The sequence below is a fragment of the Cryptomeria japonica genome, chromosome 10, assembly GCF_030272615.1.
Source record: "Cryptomeria japonica chromosome 10, Sugi_1.0, whole genome shotgun sequence".
Taxonomy (NCBI): Eukaryota; Viridiplantae; Streptophyta; class Pinopsida; order Cupressales; family Cupressaceae; genus Cryptomeria; species Cryptomeria japonica.
In genome coordinates, this window is record NC_081414.1 from 840,933,010 (window position 1) to 840,955,547 (window position 22,538).

A 22,538-nucleotide genomic window follows, 5' to 3' on the forward strand; every position below is an offset into this window, starting at 1 on the left:
TTGGCATGGAAATGATAGTTTTTTTAAATACGAACAAAATAGGGAGTTAAATAAATAGTTTTTTTTTTTTTTATATGATATGCATGGTGAATTTAAATAAATAAGATATATATTCATTTATTTAAGGTGAAATATTAGAAGATAAACTAATTAATTGAATAAAAGGTTCTAATTTATTTAATTAATATTAGAAAAATAATTAAAATCATTCAATTAATGGGTTGGGGGCTAGCTTGATCGGCGAGAGCTTCCAGTGGTAAAGCACAAGGTCACGAGATCTAGTCTCCCCCAGCCCACGTGGTCACTGGTCATGTTAAAAGTTTACACCCGATTCCTCCAGTCTAAAAAAATAAAAATCATTCAATTAATATCAGGTGAAGCTTTAAGTAGCTTAAAATAATCTATTTATAATGGCAATAATCGGTAGAATTGATCAATGTATAAGCTTAGATGTCTATATTTAGTAAATTTAGTATAATTATAATTTCTTATATGAAGTAATTTTATTATAGTTTAGATTTCTTATATCCATTCAAAGCTAGTCAATATTTCTAACGTGGGTCAAATAAATCTTGAACAGGACATTGCATATACAAATTAAATTATTGATATATTTCAAATAAATCACAATTGAAATAAGTGGTAGATCCCTCATAGAATGAGTTGAGTGATTATGGTGATTGAATATTAATTGTTGTAAATTTTTTCCTACAAACGAGGAGATAGGAAGGCGTGGGTGGAAAGAGGAAATGAGACTAAGTCAATCAATATACAAATTTTACCAGTTACAGAAACATTTAACGTGAATGTAGTCAATACTCTCACATATTGAATATATCGATTCTTTAGTAGTAAATTTAGCCCTCTAAAAAACCAGCATAACTCTAAGCCATTCAAATTTGATATTATAGTCACATCAACTGATTAACAACCCTCTTAACCAACAAAGTGGTGTATACCACAAGGTTATTTTGTGGTCATGTGGGAGGCCTTTACCGATTTTAAGATGAAACGGATGGTCAGACTTCCATTAATTACAGTATATTCATCATCTCCCACTCCCAGGCATTTACTGAACTGCCTCTCCCACAGTTCTGCCCACCCAAGACTGACCTATCACCAAATACACCCATATCCTGTCACAAACGTTTCTCAGCGAGGGCATTCATATAGACAAGAGGAGATATGTTTCTAGCAAGCCTGACAAAGGTCATCACTACTCATGAATGAGAATTGTTCTACATTTTAATAGAAAGATTAATACCTGTGCTATAGATATCGAATAACAATAATTGACAAAATTCTAGAAGTTGATATGCAATCTTGATTGATGATTCCAGATCTTTGTACGGAAGAGTTAATTGCCAAAATTCTACAAGTTGACATTCTTGATTAATGATTCCAGATCTATGTACAAAAGAGTAAATTGGGTTGAAACACAAATGCAGGAAATTTCTCCAAAAAGATCTGGTATTCACTAATGGCAGGTGCTTAATAACTTTGGTATATTTTATCATCAACAATAGTAAACATTATTAAAAGGTAAATTGAGAGGATTAACAGAGTCAATAAATGTCAGACCACAAACCTTCATATCATAAATTTGGAAGAAAGTAACATAATAGGGCATTCTGACAATAAGTAAAAGATTTCAATATCTATCAGCTAATCACAAATTGTATCAGCATGCTTTCTTTAATAAAAAAGTGTGTTCGTTTGATTAAAAAAATGTGACCTCAATATTAGATAAAACAAAGATATGCATCTTTGGCGCACAAATACTGCCCGATCAATTCATCTATGCATAGTGTTTTCTCTTCATCTTAAACTCTTCACTTTTTGAGTCAAAGTCTTCATGACTTTGATAAGCAATTCTTTCTTACTTAAACGAAATGCAATTGCCAATTTCAGAGCTTCAGAATTCCCTTCTTTCCTTAAAATCGTCTCATCTTCCAATATTTGGGTTGGGAAATGTCCCAGAGCAATGACACATAATGCAACAATGGTGCGTAGAACATTACTCTCATTGGGCACACCCAGAGGAGCTTCAACAGTCAACGATTGAAGAGTATTCAGACCATGCTTCTTAATAGACTCAGAATCTTCCGCAAACAATATTCTAAGAGCGGCTACCAACCGACCATCAACCATCTCCGGACCTCCCAAGATTACCTATCAAATATTATCAAACATTAGTTTGAACATTCACATACATTCTCTTACCATATAAATTATGGCAGACCAATAAATTTAAGCAGCTTATGCTAACAAAACATAGAGATGAAAAACAAACCCTGGAATTGCTGTTATCGCCATGAAAGTTTAATTGAGAAAGAAATTCCTGCTGCCATGGAGCAGGAGATGCAAAAGCAGTACACTGGACACCAGCAGTGATAGCAGCAGCATCCAAAAGAAGTTCATCGTATTTTAGCTCTACATAATCATGTTGATTTTCAGGGACTATAAATCCATAATCTAACAAAAGTAGGTCATTGGTCAATGAACCGTAGTTTAATAATATTGATTCGCCTTCTTCAATTTTCTCTTCTGCAACAACCTGCACGGCAAAAAACGCCTATATTGTAAAATTCTACATGCCAACCACAAAACTTCATAAACAAACCTAGCCATAAAAATTCAAAAAAATAGTTCACCTCATCATAATGATAACACCTTACAATGCATGCATTAAAAATTCATTTGTAATTTGAAGTAGATGAATCTTAGCTATCAATTGTCAGAATGTATCTTATTATTATAGCTTCCAATGTCCTTGGATGAAGATACTTTTTATAAATTTATAAATTTTAAATAATTAAATTGGTATCAAAACACATACCGAATTTGTCCGAGGAAATTTGCAACATTGTTTTGAAACGGGAAAGTAATAACGAAATATAGATGAGGATACAATTAGGTTGGCAGGCATTATATTCCTTTGAATGACGAGGCAAAACTACTTAGCTCTATGACCAAAGAATGCACACAGTCTGATGTAACTCTGAATCTGATATGCTTCACAATCTGAAACAAGGTATTTATGTCTTTGTTCTACCTCAGAATCAGAATAGTCAGTTTTCACTGGGCATGATCGAGTCTGAGGATCAAGATTAATTCAAATCACAGAAATGTCCTTCACCCCTGGGGACTCGATCTAGCAGACACTACAATTATTTTCTTTACTTCACCTGATTCACATCTTCTTCTTCTTCCTTTACTGGTATCTTAGGGCTGACAATATTTAGAAATACCTTGGTAAGGCTGCCATTATGTCACAAGCAGACATGTTCTAGGTCAACCCAAAGGAATGTGTATGAACTATGAACTATGAACAATCAAAGATAACATTCTTGAAACATGAATATGCTCCTAGGAATGCTTGAGCAGATCTAGATTCCTTTTATTGCACCAATTGTAGTGTGAAATGTGGACGATAAGTGAATATAGCTCTCAAAGTCATGGATGTATAAAACGAATAAATCAGATGCATTTAAATACAAGGGCATCACAATAAATTTTGTAAATGAGTTTAGACAGCCGTTGGAGGGAAATTATTGGCGAGAGTTCCCTGAAATTTGAATTTTGAATTTTGAATTTTATAGGGTCAAATCCAAGGGTCTAGGGTTGACCCCACAGCTGTAAACTTGACCTGGAACCAAGAAAACAGTGAGTCAAGGTGGATAATGTGCACCTAGGAATGTGTGTATGTATAAGAATAATAAAGTCTGTATAAGGTGAATAAGTGAATTTATTGGGTTGTATGATCATATGGATGAGATTGGGGGGCTAAGTGTATAGGAATGTGTAATGAATAGGCAGATGACATAGTTAAAGGGGCCCAACTTCGCAGAAAATTATGCCTCTTGTCAATATGTCAGTGCATCAAAGTACTCTCCTCAAAAGGCACAAAACTATATGGGAACTGGCATGGGTATGCAAATTTCACCATTACAAAAATATCAAAATAGATGTCAACGAAAGAAAATATTAATTATATTGCTATTTAATAATCACCATCATGTCATCCAAACAGAAAAACACAATCACCTAGAGATGGCACACAGAGACAGTAAGGAGATACCATTATCACTAAGATGACTATATTTTAAATCGATTGATAAAACTCAATGCATGTACACATCCTAAGTAATATTATTGTTTCTATCAATACTATTGCCTCCGTTTCATATCTTCAGCCATCCAAAAATCTTTGGCTCTACTCTTGCCATTTGTTGTTTGATGTTGCAATTTATCTGATTCTATATGACCTTGAAGTTCTTGCTACTCCAAATTGTTAACGAGTCAATCATACACAAACATGATCTGAATCTTGGTGGTGATGTTGGAAACCCCAATGCCAAAAAAAAACATTATTGAACAATTATATTTTATTTATCCTCTATGAAATCTCCTGAAATTATTAATTTGATCTGCTACCGTATCAATAACCAATACACAAAGACCAAAAGACACATTTTGCAGGTGTCCACATATAGCAAACATAATTACAATACACATAGTATAGCCTGATTTATTAGAATTTATATTGTGGCATGAGTTGTGTTTCTATCTTGGAATTTCATACATCTGGTTTGCTTGGCCTGATACATGTTCAAAGCCGTTCAAGGAATTGATTATGCCAGCTATGGTAACTCCAATTTCACTAGCTTGTTAATATTTGAATGGCATAAATAATCCGTCAAACTTTTATAAACAAAACAATAAAGGAGCCAACATATATTCAAATCAAAGAAATAATTCTCAATTTGAAAATATTAGTCAGATCTGTTTCTTGTGGTGGACTTGACATGAGAATTATTTTGGACTCCATTGCAACTACAATGCCATACCAGCTGGTATTTTAAGAAAATCCAATTACCATTGTTCAATGGTTTATGTTTCATTTGAAGCCAGTCAGTGTTAATGTTGTAGCTAGGTCGGATCCCTTCTAGAGCTGACCTAGCACGTTTGGATGACTAATGGGCCCTTGGCCTCAATGCAATAATCATATCTTGTTTGAAAAGTGTGGGGCCATTTCAGTTTTGGTGCCAATCTTATGCATCGAACTGTAATTAAATATATATTCTCCTTGCAAGCCAACTTTGGGAAAATTAAAGAGCTAAGTCACCTATAAGTACAAAGCTTCAATCATTGTTCAATCACACCATACACTCAACGAACATCTTCTACATTCGGCATTCATCAGCAAACTACTTCTGTGATCAGCAAAGCATAATACAAGGACAGCGAACAACAATTGAGGGCAGCGAACTTCACCCTATGTGCAGCGAACTGTTCTTACTGACAGCGAACATCATCCTAAGGCAGCAATTCATCATAGAAGGCTGAGCAAACTTCATTTCAGTGTCTGCAACCCTTCCTTGTGACAGCAAATATCATGTGTTGCAGATAAGTTCATATTTGAACATTCACCCTATTTTGAAGATATATATATACTGTTCTTAGCTTGCTGATTGCTTCAAGTGTTGAAGCATGTTGTAATTACCTCTGATTATTGCATAATAGAGATCTGAGATTAGTTGCTGGGTTTTCCACCTCCAAGAGGGAGGTTTTCCCAGGGTATATTGGTGTTCTTTGTGTGCTTAATTTGGTTATCTGTTACTATTATCTAATTTGCTGCAATCTGATCTAAAATTAACAGTCAGAACAATTGAATGTAATCTACAGGAAATTGTATCCAAATTTTTATCTATAAACAGCACTATTTAGTGGCAACCTCAAATATCATTTTGCAATAGAACACATATAGGAGGATGAAAGACCCTCAACAAACAGTGATACTATTGAGCTTGAAGAGCATAACTCGATTTTCACATAACATTGTTAACAATCCTATGAGTTCTAGTTTCAAAGGAAAGCAGTATTTCAGTTTTATTCATTTGGAAGGTAAATTTTATAGTCATCTGACACCAAAAGATTAGTTGCTATCAATGTCAGTGTTTTACACAAAAATAAATTCAATAAATGCTACAAATGCATTCTTTTGTTCTATTTTTGTTCATATATAGTATATGGTAAGTTTGGATTTAAATTACTTGCAAAAACATCATTAAGGATGTTACAATGTCAAGTTGGGAACTTATGCAGCCAGCATGTTAAGGCTGTTTAGGCAGGGAGAGAGACCCACTAGAAGAACAACATGCTATCTGTTTACTTTCAGTCTTCAGCTTGTGGCTTAACAAAATATTGTTGATATCCCTCGTCACCAAGGTGCACTTAGATCATGCAAGTGCAACTCCTACCATAAAACAATAAAAGTTTAGAGGGAAAAATAATAATATTTCAAACATTTTATTCTGTTTCCCGTAAGCAAATGTCCTTGAATGTATATTTCGTGCTTACCCAAATCCAATTCAACTACAATGAAAAATGCTGTGTGGAAATATTTTGTTAAGGCCCAAGGGTAATCATCATTTTTCTGCCAGACAGACATGTTTAGAATTGCAAAAACGTATGTTTGAAAAAAACAATAATGATAATTGGTTAAATCATTAGGTTCTCATTGTGGAGGCCCACGTTCAAATACCCAAAGCAACATCTTATATGGGAATTTAAGGGGTGACTCGGACTTCCAAAGTCAGTATCTAGGGTTGATATATATAATGTTATCTAAAGTTATTGCTATATAGAAGCTAAATCTCCGTCTCATTGGTACCGAGATTCATAAATATCCATATATTTATGTTCTACAGAATAAATAAAAAGCTTTAAAATATAAGAAATGCACCTTAACTAGAGTCCTATCTGAGCCAGAATCAGCTTCCTGAACAATTCGAGCATTGGCATGAAAATCATGGTTGCACATATCTATAAGAGGTAAAAGCATTGGAGTGCTGCCACGTTTACCATCAGACATTACATGCCCATGCAAACGAAATGCCCTGGTAGAAACTGCTGACATGGCCCAACCTAAAGCAGCTGCATCAACATCTTGACCACCGAAAGGATGCTGCTCTGATACCAAATTTTCAATAACTGATTTTACAACTGCTTCAAAACCCAAAAGAAGCTTACATCTCTTATTTACCTGTACAAGCAAATTTGTTAAGAAAAGTCAAAAAAAGATGTAACTGAAAACAAGCCAAAATAGAATTTCCTTCCCCTCAAGATAATGCTAGTACTTCTGAACATCAAATTGATGATTCCAAGGCAAACTATCTACAAATCATGCATCCAATAAAAATTTCAGATTGGAAAATTCAAAGAGGAATTATGGATGGGACACATCTAAAACATTAAAATGAGCAATACAAGCATACCTGGTGAATCAATGGAATGTATTGCAAGTTTCCTATTTCCTCTCTAGAAAAGAAAATGGGCACATTAAAAGCTTGAGGTAAGTTACTGATGTATGGCCACCAGAAAGAACCCACTTTTGCTCGCTCTCCAAGAAGCTTCAGACCTAACCTCAACGTCCACAGCTCTTCTGCCACATGTTCTCCACCCCTCATCCATTTTACTCTATTTTGGCAAATTGCAGTTTAATCTAACTTGCAACATTCAAGGGAAAAAAATAAGCTCCCTATTCTACAATACAACCATTCAAAACAAAAACACAGAAACAAAAGACCAAACTGGCTTATTTACTAAATTCTTGAAACAAAATGTCAAAAACATCAAATGGATACAACCTAACAAAAACCACATTTTTCTCCCATGAAATTCTTCACAGCAAACAGGCTATCAAAATGAGGACCAAACCCTGAAGATCTTCTCAACCCAGATTAAAAGACCATAATTGAAAAGCATGGCAATAGAAGCTACAGTTCAACAAAATCCTTCCCCATCAAATAATTACTTAGATCTATATGTGTTTGTCTGGAACATAATATGTTTAATTTAATACAAGATTTCTCACTGAGAGCAATCTTCCTTGTACTTCACATTTGAAACAAACTGTTACTACTCATTTGTTTTAATATTTTCCACAAAATTTTCCTTTTGAGCTATGTTAGCAATCTCTTCTAAATTTAGGGCTTAGAATCAACTCCCTACATATATCCGAATGGGATACATCATGATAAATGTCAACGTGAACCTTCAGCTACTATTATGTGTAGCATTACCCAATTTTAACTCTCATTTGATTATTTTTCTCACTATTTCTGGGTGTCTATTTAGATATTAGAAACCTGCTTCTGTAGGCTAATAATCTTTAATTTGCATTTAATGTTTCAAGCTCTCTCTATATATCCTTTCCTGCTGTTTCAGATTTGCACCTACAATTGATTCATTTTTATCTACCCTTTATAACTGTTCCATCCACTTTATGATTTCAATTATCCACCTGCTTTCTGATTTATTTGTTTATTTCTACCCAATTACATGTGCATATGATATACGTCATTAGTTAAATTATTAACCATTATAAATGTCCTGATCGATTCTTCTTGCTTACATGAAATTGTCCCAAATTTCTACATGTGATTTGTGAACTTGGGAAAATCTGACACTTAAAACCATTGTAGGGTCCTGTTGACGTGTTTTTTAGGCACATGCAAACACAGAATAAAATACCTAAGTATCTTATCCTCTCTTGAATAAAATCTCTCGGATGCTGAAGATTAGCTTAAGGATCATGTGAGAAAACTCCAAGGTTCATGAATGTAGGGTCACTACATGTGGATAAGCATAGTTGGTCGTTGTGATTGCTGTTTCATCAAGGGGCATTTACGGTTCGAAAGGATTTTCATGAAGTGATTGGCAGATGGTATGTAATGGGATTCCTTCCTAAGACTACTAAACGATTATCAAAAAATGGCAAAAGATAGGAGTTTAGAGAAGTTCTAAGCTATCCTAAAATGAATGAATGAAGAAATGACACAAGTGAAACTCAACCAGTTATAGCATCGCCATACGTGAACAACTCCACTAGAACTAGTGCAATCTTCTAAGGATGTTTGAATATTTTCAAATCACTACTAATCATAGACACCATTAGTTGAATGCATATAAATGATTGAGCAATAATTGAAATTAAACAATTTCAAGAGTTCCAGTTGACCACACAAGGCTCGCTTACAATCAGCAAGAAAGCTAGTGGTATGGATACTGAGTTTCACAATAGATCAAGTGCAACATTCCATCATTTGATCTAAACACTAAAACTAACATAAAAGATTGACTTGAGATGACAAAAGAACCAGGCAATAAGCTTCAAGGATTGAGCAAAAACACCATAACTTCAATGTTTCATTGATCCAATAACCAAACAACAACAATTCCTCAAGTCTTTCTCTTGCCAATATTCTAACACTATTGCTCTCTCTTTTACTCTATTGCTATTACTAACATCATTAACATTGCTATTAACCATTACAAATGATGAGTGGAGCTTATATAAGACTCCCAAATACAATGAAGGGCCAAGATCGAATGAAGATCAAGGGCCAAGATCTTGCCACCTAAACCCTAATTAGGGTTCAATACAAATGAAAACCCTATCAAGATAATCATCATCATGAATCAACCAATAAGGAGACAACATGTGCCGACACGAAAATTGAGGAAGCATCCTCCAATAGGGAAATGAAATGCCAAGTGGAATCATAACAAACTTTCTTCTAGAATTTTGTTTCCTTTCTCCTTCTCCTTTCTGGCATATTCAATGAATCTGGACGTCATACTTTCAACTTTAGAAATTGGAATCTCAGGTAGATTCTTCATACGTTCTTCTAGGTGGATTACTTCATCAAAGGCTGCAAGAAGTGTTATCTCTCATCCATGCTCAAGTTCTTTTGTCTTATCAATAAGGAACATAGTGGCATGCATAAGATCTAACTGTTTTTATGTGATCGATCCACCTTCTCCCTGAAAGATAACGTTTATCCTATCCTCCAATTCTTGAATGTCCACATCTGTTTCAATTTCTTCACTTTTGTCAAGAATGATGCACATCACCTCAATTATCTTGTCATGGATAGGATGGACGGTATCTTCAACTTGACTACATCTGTTACTAATGTCTTCAAAAAGGAGTTTCTTCATTTGAAGCAAGATCGACCACTATAACAGATTAGGAGTTGATTATTTTCTAATTACCCCTTCTTGTGCCAGTATCTGTCTAGGTGCTTTCCTTATTGCTTGTAATACTGGAATGGTGACGTCCTTAGTATGAGCGAAGGCATCAACTATCACCATGAGGTTATGAACTATCTCAAGAACTCGAATGGCTCTACCAAGTATTTTCATCATATTTCTTACAAACTCATTGGCCATCGTGAAGGATTTGCTGATCCATGCCTCTAGAAGTTGTGCTGGGTTTCTCATTTTCTCAATATGATCAACTGACTCTATGGGAAGCAAAGGAGGTGGTGTGGCTGTCGGACTTTGATGTGTCAATGGTTGCTGAAATTGTTGAACATAGTTCCTCCATGCATTCACCTCCTTTTCTAACCTTTTGTTCTTCTCTATTTCAGCCTTTAGCTTCTCATTGACCGCCTTCACTGAGTCGATTGCTTCCTCCATGGCTTGCTCAGAAGTGAGTGGACCTAAGTCAAATGTCTCCAAATCATATTCCTCTACCATAATCTCATCCTCATATTTATCTATCGCTGGAGTGGCAATCTGTATGTTTCTAGAGCCTGCACCATCTCTTATTATTTTAGACATCTTTGGAGCTTTCTTTCTCTCAATGACTTCTTGAGGTCCATTTAGAAGACTTTCTAAATCAAATGCTTGTTCTTCTTCTTCCTCTATTACCTCTTTGGTAAGCCTCTCTTTGAGCCATTCGAGGATGGAAGATCTTCCTTCTTTTACTTGCACTTCTTCGGGCAATAGTTCATTCCTAGGAGGGGAAGTTACTTCATTATCGTCTCCATGTTCTTCATCATCACAAATTTGGATATGAAGGGCTGGATTTGAGGATTCTTGAGGCATTTTTCCTTTATCTTGCCTATCATTCTTGTCATTTTGTATTGTAGACTCTATTGATTCATCTACTTCATGGATCATGCCTTCATCTATTCTTTGATCTTTGCCTTGATTTTCTTTCTCATGTCTAGAAGAAGCGCTAGGAGGCTGATCGGAATTTGTCTTTTGCTTCTTCTTGGATGCTTCTTTCTTTCCTTGTTCATTCTTCCTTTTTGATCCTTTGGAATGAGAGGTGTTTTCACTGACACTTGCCCTTTCTTCTTCTTTTGTCCTTGTCTCCAAATTGAATGTCATTGTCACATCTTGATCCTTCAATTTCTAATATTGAATATCTACCCATCTTCGCGTGCAAGTTAAAACTTGATTCATTAATTCCCTCATATCTATGACTTCCTTTTCATCCCAATCAATCTTTATTTCTTTATCCTCCATCTCATAGGTAGATTGGATATATCTACCACTATCTTGTGCTTGATCGGCCACTCTATAGATTTTGCATTTCCTAATGAGATCAAGAGGCAGCCAGAAGTGCATCTTCTTCTTTATCTCTAAGTCATCTTGTGCGTTCATCCAAAAATCTTCTACTTGAAACACATGCTTATGCTTTTTTCCAGCCATTTCTTTTACATTACCATAGGGATCAAAATTATCTCTCGCAGCAAATGGTGTAAACAAATAGAGAGATAATTATGGCTCGACATATTCAGCTACTTGGAGGGAAGGACAAACTTCTATTGAATTCCCAAGTGAAATAGAATTAGTGATGACAGCTCCATGTTTGTACCTCAATGACTTGGTACATGCTAACAATTGTCTTGCCACCTCGAGAAGTACTATCCTGTCTATGGGATAACGTGGCAACATATAAGGAGGAGAAGGACATCGTTGGACCCTTATATATGTGAATTTTGGAAAGTGAATGAACCACGCACCATATTGTTTGACAAGTGCTTGTGCCTCCGGAGACAATCTTTGATGGATCCCACCTTATAGAGTCCTGGTGATGTGCATTGTGAAAGTATTATTGATTGTTCTATAGTGTTGTTTAGGTGGGTGATGCAATATTTGATAAGAATCGCAAACCCTTATCTCTTCGGGCCCTCTTCCAACTCTACCTCTGTGTGGTAGCCCCACATATTCATAACTCCTTGCTAGGGAATATATGACATATGAGCTCATGTGGAATGACTTGGTAGGAATTAACCTTCTCAATTGTACATCTAGGCAATTACTAATGATTCTTGCCCAATTAATCATTCCTTTCCCTTGAATACTTATTTGAATGAAAAAGAACATCCACTTATCAAAACAAAAAGCTTGAGGAGCACCTATAACTCGACCAAGCAAGGTGATCGAATCCCTGAATTCCTCTTGGAAGTCAATTCAGTGTGGCCCATTAGGTATCTTGTTTAGGCGAGGTCTACTCTTTTGCAACCAATCCCTATTGACGATTGATAGGCATGCATCAGGATCATCTTCATAAATCGATTTGGCTCCTTCTAAGCTTCTATAAATCATGTCCCTCTGTTCTAGTAGGTGGAAGGCTTCACTTGTGGCCTTTTCTAATAGGTAGGCAAGAATGGTTCCATCCTTGGCCACAATTGTCCTTGAGTGTGAATCATACTGCTTGGCACATTCAATCATTAGTTCATGACATCTAACTGCAGGAGGGAAGTCGGCTGCTTTGATGAGGTCGCTCTCTATTATCCTCTTGGCTATAGGTGATGGTTTGCCAATGTATGGTGCCTCACGAAACTTCTTCACATTGAAGTTCCCAAGATTTGTATCTCCAATGTTGCTCCACCGGGACGTAATCTTGGTCTCCAAGTCATCACTCTTCCGGTCCTCTTTGATGAGAGCCTGTCGGGAGGTAGATCCACTTGCCTTGGGCCCTGCCATCATTCACCTATGAGAGATGCTCAAGCTAGGGTCTTGGTGAATTATGAATGCATTAAAACCTATCTACTTGAGTATGAACTGAATCTTGCATCTAAATATGAAATCAATTACTATATGCATTAAGAGGGTCTAATTGGTTTTAACAAAATCATTACCAATCCTAGATCAGACCTGCTCCTGACCTTATATCAGTCTAAATGATGCACTTACTTCTGATTTCAGAACTTAAACCTCAAAATCCGATTAATGATGTGACTGCTAACGCTCAAGGATTCGCTGTCTCCTTAATCTTTTGCTGCTCAAATGATGAATTTTGCCTTCCAATCTGTTAGAATTCGCCCTTGTGAGAATGATGTTGCTGCTTCTTTGGGTAAATTCGCCTTGCTAATGATTGAATTCTCCTTCCTTAATGTACTTCGCTGTCTTAAATTTGAAATTTGCTGATTGCTGATGACTAAATTCGCTGCTCTGCTTTTAATCTTACTAACCAGAGAGACGTTTTGATTTGAGATGATGTTGAAATGATGATTTCGAACTTACCTTTATAGGCGCCTAAGGTGAATGGGTGTGTCTGTCTACCCTAAAGACATTTGTTTTGACGCAACAAAAATAGCAAATTATTTTCCTTAAGGCTAGCCGACTTGACACATTATAGTTCTCCTTTTACCAATTCGAATTTTGAATAAGTTTAGGAGCCAAAAATGCTTGTCTTGATGAATTTTGCTTTAGGTCCTTTGCAAGATACACACATAATTCGCTCTATGTCCTTTGCAAGGACAGAGTCAAGGTCATCAGTTCGCTCTATGTCCTTTGCAAGGCCAGGACCTATATCAAATTTCGCTTCATGACCTTTGGAAGGTACGCCATCTTCAAGTCAGTTCACTCTAGGTCCTTTGGAAGGACAAGGTCAAGGTAGATAATTTGCTCTGTCTTCAGCAAGGACAAGACCTAAATCAAAATTTCGCTCTCTATCCTTAGGAAGGACAAGGTCAAGTTGAAAGTTCGCTTCATGTCCTTTGGAAGGACAAGACTCTTAAAAAAAAAATTCGCTCTACATCCTTAGCAAGGACGGGACCTAAATCAAAAGTTCACTTTGTGCTCTTTCCAAGGACAAGACCTATATGAAGTTCGCTCTCTATCCTTGGGAAGGACAGGACCTATAATGCCATTCACTCCAAGACCTTTCTAAGGTAAGCTTGAAATGATGAAGTTCGCTCTTGTACCTTGGCAAGGTACACTCATGATTCTAGACAAAGTTCGCTTTAAGACTTCTCCAAGATACACATATTCAAGTTCACTCTGGACCCTTAGCAAGGACAAGGTATGAAGTTCGCTCTAGGACCCTTGGAAGGACAAGGAATAAGGCATGAAATTCGCTCCACGTCCTTTGGAAGGATAGGACCTATAATGAGATTTGTGCTCCAAGACCTTGGCAAGGACAAGACCTATATGAAGTTCGCTCTTTGTCCTTCGGAGGGACAAGGTCTTGATAAAAATTCCGCTCTATGTCCTCTCCAAGGACATCAATTCAACATTCGCCTTAGGACCTGAGCAAGGTACGGGGTCAAGGCATTTAAGCAAATTTTGCTCCAATGACGATTTTTGATGAAAATTTTGCTCTCAAATTGGGGGAAGGTAGGCGACCTTATGGATGATTCTTCTTTATCTCTTTCGCCTAACTTTGCTTAGCTTATTGAATCTTGAGTCCTTCATCTACTAATCAATTCTTTGCAACACTTAATGATCTATTCCACTCCACTCACTAGGAGAGAGCAAAGAGAGACTAAACCTAGAGAGGCAAAACCTAAAAAAAGGGGGGGTCCCCATCTTGATGGGGCAATGTGTGACGTGGTCACAACAAGTCCCTTTATGGCCAACAGTGTATAGCAATTGCCCAAGTGATGGGAGTTAGTCCAAACATCGAGCAAAGTATCTTCTGCTACTGGTTCTTAATATTTGAGAATGGTAGCATTCAGATTACCGATAGAAACCCAACTCCAAATAAGATGGCTCATACAACTTGAACTTTGCTCACATTGACGACATCATGTATGCCAAGCTGAGCTTGAAATCAAAGTCAAAAGACATTAGGTGTGATTGCTTGGAGAACAAAGTAAGATCCATATGCAATCAGCTTCAACTTGTGATAAACTCAATATCAAAAAATGAAGTGCCCTTGAATTTGGCATTGAGTCTGCTGAAGAATGTCTTGACTTCATAAGTGAAATCCAATCAAATGTTGCACAATAGTAGAAGCATTCTCTTGGTCATTCTGCTGCCGGCACATCTGTAGCTCGAGGAGCAATCTCATAAGGTCCCAAAGGTTGACAGCCATAATGGACTTCAACAGGAGGATGTCCTTTAAAAGCATGAGTAGCTTGGTTGTAGCTATGATGAATGAGATGAAAATAAGTATTCCATTGCATATTCTTTTGATAAAAAATCTAAGAGCATGGACTAAAGTGTAATTAACAATTTTGATATGACTACCAATCTGTGGATGAAAAGAAATTGAGATGTGCAACTGACAGCAAAGAAGCTTTCACAATGATCACCAAATGTGACTCAAGAAGTGTTGGTCATGATCTCAGATAAAAACTAGCCACAGCCAGAAAGTGTTAAAGATTTGCTTGATGACCAAGTCTACAACTTGCGGAGCATCAGTGATCTCAGAGCACAGCATAAAGATAGCCATTTTGGAAAACCCGGACAACCACAAAGATGCAATCAAGCAGGAAACATGTTGAGCATTCCATTAATAAGTCCATGGAAATGGATTCTCATGATTGAGAAGGTAGTGGTAAAGATTGATATAATTCATGCTTTCAATTGGAAAGATTCGACTGATTGCAGATAGAGCACCAACATATGTAATCTGCAACCTGCTTCTACATAGAATGTCAGTAAAAGTACCATCAAATCCCATTGATTAACTTATACAATCAACTGTTCTTCAGGCTACAAGCTATAAAGTTTCAGCAATCGGACCAAACTAAGCATCAGTGTAGTAGAAAGCTTTTAACCCAGCATAGGTAGCACACCAAGTATCCAAACTGCTAAATACCTGAAAAGAATGACGATTCAGAGAATCCCCCACTTTGTTGATGATGCCCCTCTTATACTTTTTCACCAAAGGAAATTGTTGACTGTAAGATGCTCACTTCATATGTAGATGTTCTTCAATCTTAGACTGAGAATTCAAGCATTGAAATGCTAGTGATCGTTATGCAAACTTACTTCCTTACAGAGAAAATAATAGCACCACTACTACATACTGTAAAATTACACCACTTAAACCAAACTAAGTATCAATGGAGTAGAGAAATTTTAACTCATTATGCGTAGCACACCGAGTAACCTGAAAAGGATGACAATTAAGAGGATCTACCATCTTGCTGGTGACAAGTCTCTTATACTTTCTCGCCAAATGAAATTGTTGAGCGTAAGATACCCGCTTTGAATGTCAATATTCTTCAATCTTATAACAGAAGTTCACTCACTTAAGTGGCTAGTGATCAATATCCAAAATTTCTTCCTCCCCTGCAACAACGATAATGGCATCATTGTTTGAGCACTTGGCATAGAGTGTACAATTCCTTGTCATAGGTGCAAATTCATAGAAGCGAATATTGATCTGAATTCCAGGTAGTCTAGGGCACTGTTGACGTGTATTTTGTACACAATCATACACAGAATAAAATACCCAAGGGTACCTTATCCTCTCTTGAATAAAGCCTCTGATTGCTGAAGATGTCGCAAAAAAGGATCAATCAGGGTGACTCCAATGTTCTTTTATGTAGGGTCTCTACGTGTGGATAAGCACCAGTGGTCGTTGTGAATGCTGTTTCATCAAGGGGCCTTACGTCATCCGAGCTGCAGGAACAAGATTTCTCTAAACTAACAAGTTTCTCAAAAAGATCAAAAGGTAGAGTTTGCAAGGGATAAATTCTAATCTAATTCTAAGAATGACCCAATGTAGGCTAGACTTGGCAAGATTCTACCAATTTCAATATTGCCATGAAATAACAACCCAACTGAAATTGATGCGATCTTCTAAGGTAACAAATGATTTTTCAATTCATCAAGGATCATAGACACTACCACAAAGGCACATATCCAAAGCTCAATGACGATTGAAGGTTTAAGTAATTCAAATCTCTCCAGTTGACCACACAAGGCGTTCCTACAATCAGCAAGAAGCTAGTGGTTTGGAACGTGAATCTCACCAAAATCAAGCCCAACACTTAGTCCTTCAAACTTAAACACTACTTCGATTGAGAATGATTCAAGAAAACAAACAACCATGAAGATAGCCACAAGAATTGCAATAAAACACCATAACTTCAATATTTTATTGATCTCAAAGCCAAAATAGACAACAATTGCTTGAAATTCTTTCTTCAAAACTCAATCTTGCTACAAAACAACTTTCTTCTCTCCAAAAGCTCTAAACTTCTAACTATTTCTTATTGCTCTCTATTTTCTAATTACAAAATGAAAATGAATGAGGGTATATATAGCATCCTCAATTACAATGAACGGCCCAGATCAAAAGAAGATCAACGGCTGAGATTCTGACACCTAAACCCTAATTAGGGTTTTATTACAAAAGTTCTCTTTTTATTGAACAATATTAAATGCATAGCCAAATATTTAATTCAGCACAAAAATCTAGGAAACATAGACCAATGATAATTAAGGTGCCATGTCATCTATAACAACCTCTCTTCTAGAACCTTATTCCCTTTCCAATGGTCCTTTTTAGCATATGCAATGAATCTAGACACGATTCCTTCAATCTCAGCCATAGGAATCTCAGGAAGATTCCTCATTCGTTCCTCCAAGTGAATAATCTGATCAAAGGCCTTGAGAAGAGCTGCGTCCCATTCAGGTTCGAGTTCCTTGATTTTCTCAATCAGGAGCATAGTGGCAAACATTTGATCTCTTTGCTCATCTGTAATAACATTCTCATTCTTGCAAAAGATGACCTTGACCCTTTCTTCCAACTCTTGAAGATCCACATCTGTCTCAACTTCGATTCTTCTGCCAAGAATAGTACATAAAACCCCAAACACCTTGTCCTGGATTGGATGGATGACCTCCTCCACTTGATTGCATTTGGCGCTGGTGTCTTCGAAAAGAACTTCCTTCATATGGAGTAAAGTAGACCACTGGAGTAAATTATGAGCTCCTCCATCCATTATTTTTTCTTGTGCTAAGGTCTTCCTTGGTGTTTGCCTGATTACTTGAAGAACAAGAATGATAACATCTTTAGTATGAGCAAAAGCGGTTACTGTTATCATTAGGTTGTGGATGATCTCAAGGACCTGGATAGCCCAATGAATGGTTTGCATCATTCTTGTTGCAAACTCAACGGCAACTGTATGGGATTTGTCAATCCAAGAGCTCATAAGCTGGACCAAGCTCTTAACTCTCTCTGCCTCACCAACTGATTCAAGGGGAAGTGCTTGCACAGGAGATACTACTAGATCTTGACGTCCCAAAGGCTGACTGAGATGGCTAAAGTAGCCTCTCCAAGCACCGACCTCTCTCTCAAGTTTTCTACTCTTTTCCATTTCTTCCTTAAGTTTATCTTTAAGTGCCTCAAATGAATCAGTTGCCTCATCCATTGCCTGCTCAGTGGTGAGTGGACCAAGTTCAACGGTTTCTACATCATATTCTTCTGCAAGGATTTCACCTTCGTACTTGTCCACTGCCGGTGTAGCTATCTGCAACTTCCTGGACCCTGTCTCATCTCTGATCATCTTGGACATTTTGGTAGCCTTCCTCCTTTCTGTTACTCCCTGAGGATTTCCGACAAGGCTATCTAAATCAATCACATTATCTTCGTCTTCGATCACAATCACCCTTGTTAGTCTCTCCTTCAACCAATCTGGAATGGCGGACCTTGTCTATCTAACTTGTATTTCTTTAGGTAATGGCTCTTCTTGCCGGAGAGGAGATGTCGCTTCATCATCATTCTTGTCTTCATGTAGCTCATTGACCTGGGGAGATTGACTTGATGAATGCTGAGATGCCTGTCCTTCTTCATGTTTATCATTCTGGACCATTGATTCCATAGATTCCTCCACTTCAAGTGTCCTCTTCTCTTGTCGAGAAGATGTGCCGAATGAGCGATCTCGATTGGCCTCTTGCTTCTTCTTGGAAGGTTCTCTTTTCTCAGGTCTTTCCTTCCTCTTCACACCTCTAGGATGAGGATTGCCTTCACTTACGCTTCTGGGGTGAGGATTGCCTTCGCTTGTGCTTCTAGGATGAGGATGGCCTTCACTTGCGCTTGCTCCTCCTTCTGTCGATCTTTCCTCCAAAGTAAAAGTCATAGATATATTTTGCTCTCTCAACTTTTGATGTTGCACATCAACCCATCTGCGAGTACAGGACAAAATTGGAGCCATTAAAACTTTTAAGTCCACAACCTCAGGTTCATTCCAATCTATCTTTACTACCTTGTCCTCTCTATCATAGGATGACTGGAGGTGCCTGCCACTGTCCTGAGCTTGATCGGCCACTCTGTAAACTTTGCGTTTCCTGATGAAATCCAAAGGCAATCTGGAATGCATCTTTCTTTTCACTTCTAAATCATCTAAGAGATTCATCCAAAAGTCCTCTACCTGACATTCATGCTTGTACTTTCTACCAACTGTCTCCTCTATATACCCATAAGGATCAAAATTCTCCCTTAATGAAAAGAATGAAAATGAATATAAGGCCAACTCTCTTTCTGCATCATCCAAAGCTGGAGCATTAGGACATACCTCAACTGAATTTCCTAGTATGATAGGTACAGGAATTCCATTTCCATGCCTGTGTCTGAATGCCTTCGCATAAGCTGCCAACTGCCTAGTTACCTCAAGTAATACTATCCTGTCTGTCGGATATCTTGGCAACATATATGGAGGTGAAGGACACCCATGAACTCTAATATATGTAAACTTATGGAATTGGATAAACCACGCACCATACCTCTTTACAAGCTCTTGTGCCTCCTGAGATATCCGATTGTGAATCCCGCCTTGCAGTGTCCTGGTGATGTTCATCGTGAAGGTATCATTGACTAACTTGTAATTACTTCCTGGTGGATGATGCAAATGAACATAAGAATCACAAACTCTGACCTCTCCAGGTCCTCTTCCAATCACTCCTCTGTGAGGTAGTCCTGCATATTCAAAACTCCTGATCAAGGCATACATGATGTACGAGCTCATGTGGAAGGATTTAGTAGCCTTCAGTCTTCTCAACTACACGTCCAAGCAATGGCTAATAATTCTAGCCCAATGAATTGTTCCTTTTCCTTGAACTATCACTTGGATGAAGAAGAACATCCATTTCTCAAAATAGAAAGCTTGAGGAGCCCCTGTAACTCGATTGAGTAAGGTTATCAAATCTTTGTACTCCTCCTGGAAGTCGATCCTATGTGGTGTGTTGGGAATCTTGCTCAGGCGAGGACGACTTTTGAGTAACCAATTATTGTTGATGATGCTCAAGCAAGTGTCTGGATCATCTTCGTACATGGATCTAGCTCCTTCCAAGCTTTTGTAAATCATATCTTTATGTTCTGGTAGGTGAAGAGCTTCACTTATAGCCTCCTCTGAAAGATAAGCTAAAGTGTTTCCTTCCTTGGACACGATCGATCTTGACTGTGGGTCGTAATGGCGCGCACACTCGATCATCAGCTCATGGCACTGGATTGCTGGAGGGAAGCCGGCTGCCTTGATAATGCCACTTTCAATTATTCTCCTTGCAACAGATGATGGCTTTCCAATATAAGGGACCTCTCGAAACTTCTTCACACTGAAGTTTCCCAAGTTGGTATCTCCAATGTTGCTCCACTTTGACACGATCTTGGTCTCCATTTCTTCATTCCTTTGATCTTCCTTCATAAGGGCCGGACGACTGGTGGATGCTCCTGCCTTTGGGGTCGCCATCTTGACACCTACATAACATTTCATAATGAGCAATATACCTTGGGACGTAGAAATATAGTCTGGATTGAAGTTTTGAAAATTTAGGAAACTTCATGATAAGTCTTTGAATTATCATTTCCTAAATATGACTATGCAATTGGAAATTCAAAATTTCAAAATTGAACGAGGGAGATCTTGCCATACCTCTCTTTGAGAACTAGCTCTAAAAAACGATGCAAAAATTAAGAAATTCGCTAGGCAAAATGAAGATCGAAGTCCTCTAGCAAATGCGCCTCCTTCATCAACTTCACCACCCTTTGGGTCTTCAACGCCTTGAGGAAAACTCGCTCCACCTCCAACAAAATTCGCACTCCTCCTTGGGTCAAAATTCGCACTTCTCCTTGGATGAGATTTCGCTCCTTCTATTGCTTCTCCAAATCGCATTTAAACAATGATGGAATGATGGATTAAAATGCTATAACATACCTCCCTTATATAGGCGCTCATGCATCGCAATTGCCATAGGCCGACTTGGAAAATAAGCCTAGAATAAATAAAAATTAAATAAAAGAGGAGGCTGACCTTTATAAAAATATTAAAATAAAACCCCAAGCGCACTCCCTTCATTTAATTTAATAATAATTAATTTAAATCCCTTTGCAATTAAAATTTCGATTTTTTTTTTTAAAAGGCTAAATTAATTATTAAATGCCTTATGCGAACTCATTAAATGCTAATTTAAATTAAAATATTTCAAAGTTTTATCGAATTTTGGCATTTAATGCAATTTAAAAAATATTGGCGCCTAAGCATGGGAGATATTTGGGACATCAATAATATTGCTCTGGTCCCTGGGTGAGGGACAGGAGCGCCTCATGCATTTTAGCCTTGTATTTTTCGCTTTTCACGTTCAAAGTCTTATCCTGGACGTCCAAAATGGCCTTTTCGCTTGGAATCTTGAGTTTGATTTATTCCATCTATGGAAGGAGTGCATCTTAAAACATTTTCGCCCTGGTCCCTTGGTGAGGGACAGGAGCGATCCACCTTTTGCCTTTGGTCCTTGTCTTTTCCAGTCACCAATTCACGTTGCAAGGCAATTAATGATTTTCTTCGTTTGTTCCATGCATGCCTAACTCGTTTCTCTAGTACCAAATGAGCTCTTCCAAGGACATTCGCCCTGGTCCTTCAATGAAGGACAGGAGCGATTTTTGCTTTTGGGCTTAAAATTGTCGACTCTTGAGGTTAATTCCTTGTTCATCGTTCTTTGAAGGACATTTTTGACTTTGCATAATCTCGCCTTGATGTGGTTTTGGAAAGGAATGATTGATTTTATAGAAATCGCCCTAGTCCTCCAGTGAAGGACAGGAGCGATCTTTAGTCCATGGCACAAATCCTTAATCATATCAATATCAAATTATCTTCAAGGCGTAAAACGTTGTTCCTTACTCCATCTTGAGTCTTGCAAACGAAAGTAGCACTCCAAAATGTTAGGCAATAAGGCAAATTTGAAGATTTCGCTCTGGTCCCTGGGAGAGGGACAGGAGCGCCTAAGCCAAATTCATCAAGTTTTCGTGGTCTTTGCAACTTCGTTCCTCTTTGAAGCATTCCAAATATTATCGCCATCATGTGCCTTGGCCTGGATTCGACCAAACTTGAAAGGGAGACTTGATAATACATTTTTCGCCCTGGTCCCTTGGTGAGGGACAAGAGCGCCTTGGCCATTATAGGGTCCACTTGTGTTTTGCAATCTTTCAAAATTATCTTCAATGGAGCGATTATGCCTTCCTTTACTCATCCCAAACGTAAAACTTGCTCTTCCTTTGC

At 37.6% G+C, this 22,538-nt stretch overlaps 1 protein-coding gene across 1 annotated transcript in view; it reads right to left on the reverse strand.

Moving 5' to 3' along the window:
* Positions 1-1,614: 1,614 nt before the first annotated feature.
* LOC131053409 (uncharacterized) overlaps positions 1,615-22,538 on the reverse strand; it is a 56,835-nt gene continuing 35,911 nt past the window's right edge. The window contains exons 2-5 of the mRNA XM_057988019.2: positions 7,281-7,447; positions 6,749-7,048; positions 2,294-2,557; positions 1,615-2,172 (exon numbers count right to left, since the gene is read on the reverse strand). Coding sequence (XP_057844002.2) covers positions 1,819-2,172; positions 2,294-2,557; positions 6,749-7,048; positions 7,281-7,447 — 1,085 coding nt within the window. The 3' untranslated portion in view covers positions 1,615-1,818. The remainder of the gene's footprint in view (positions 2,173-2,293; positions 2,558-6,748; positions 7,049-7,280; positions 7,448-22,538) is intronic.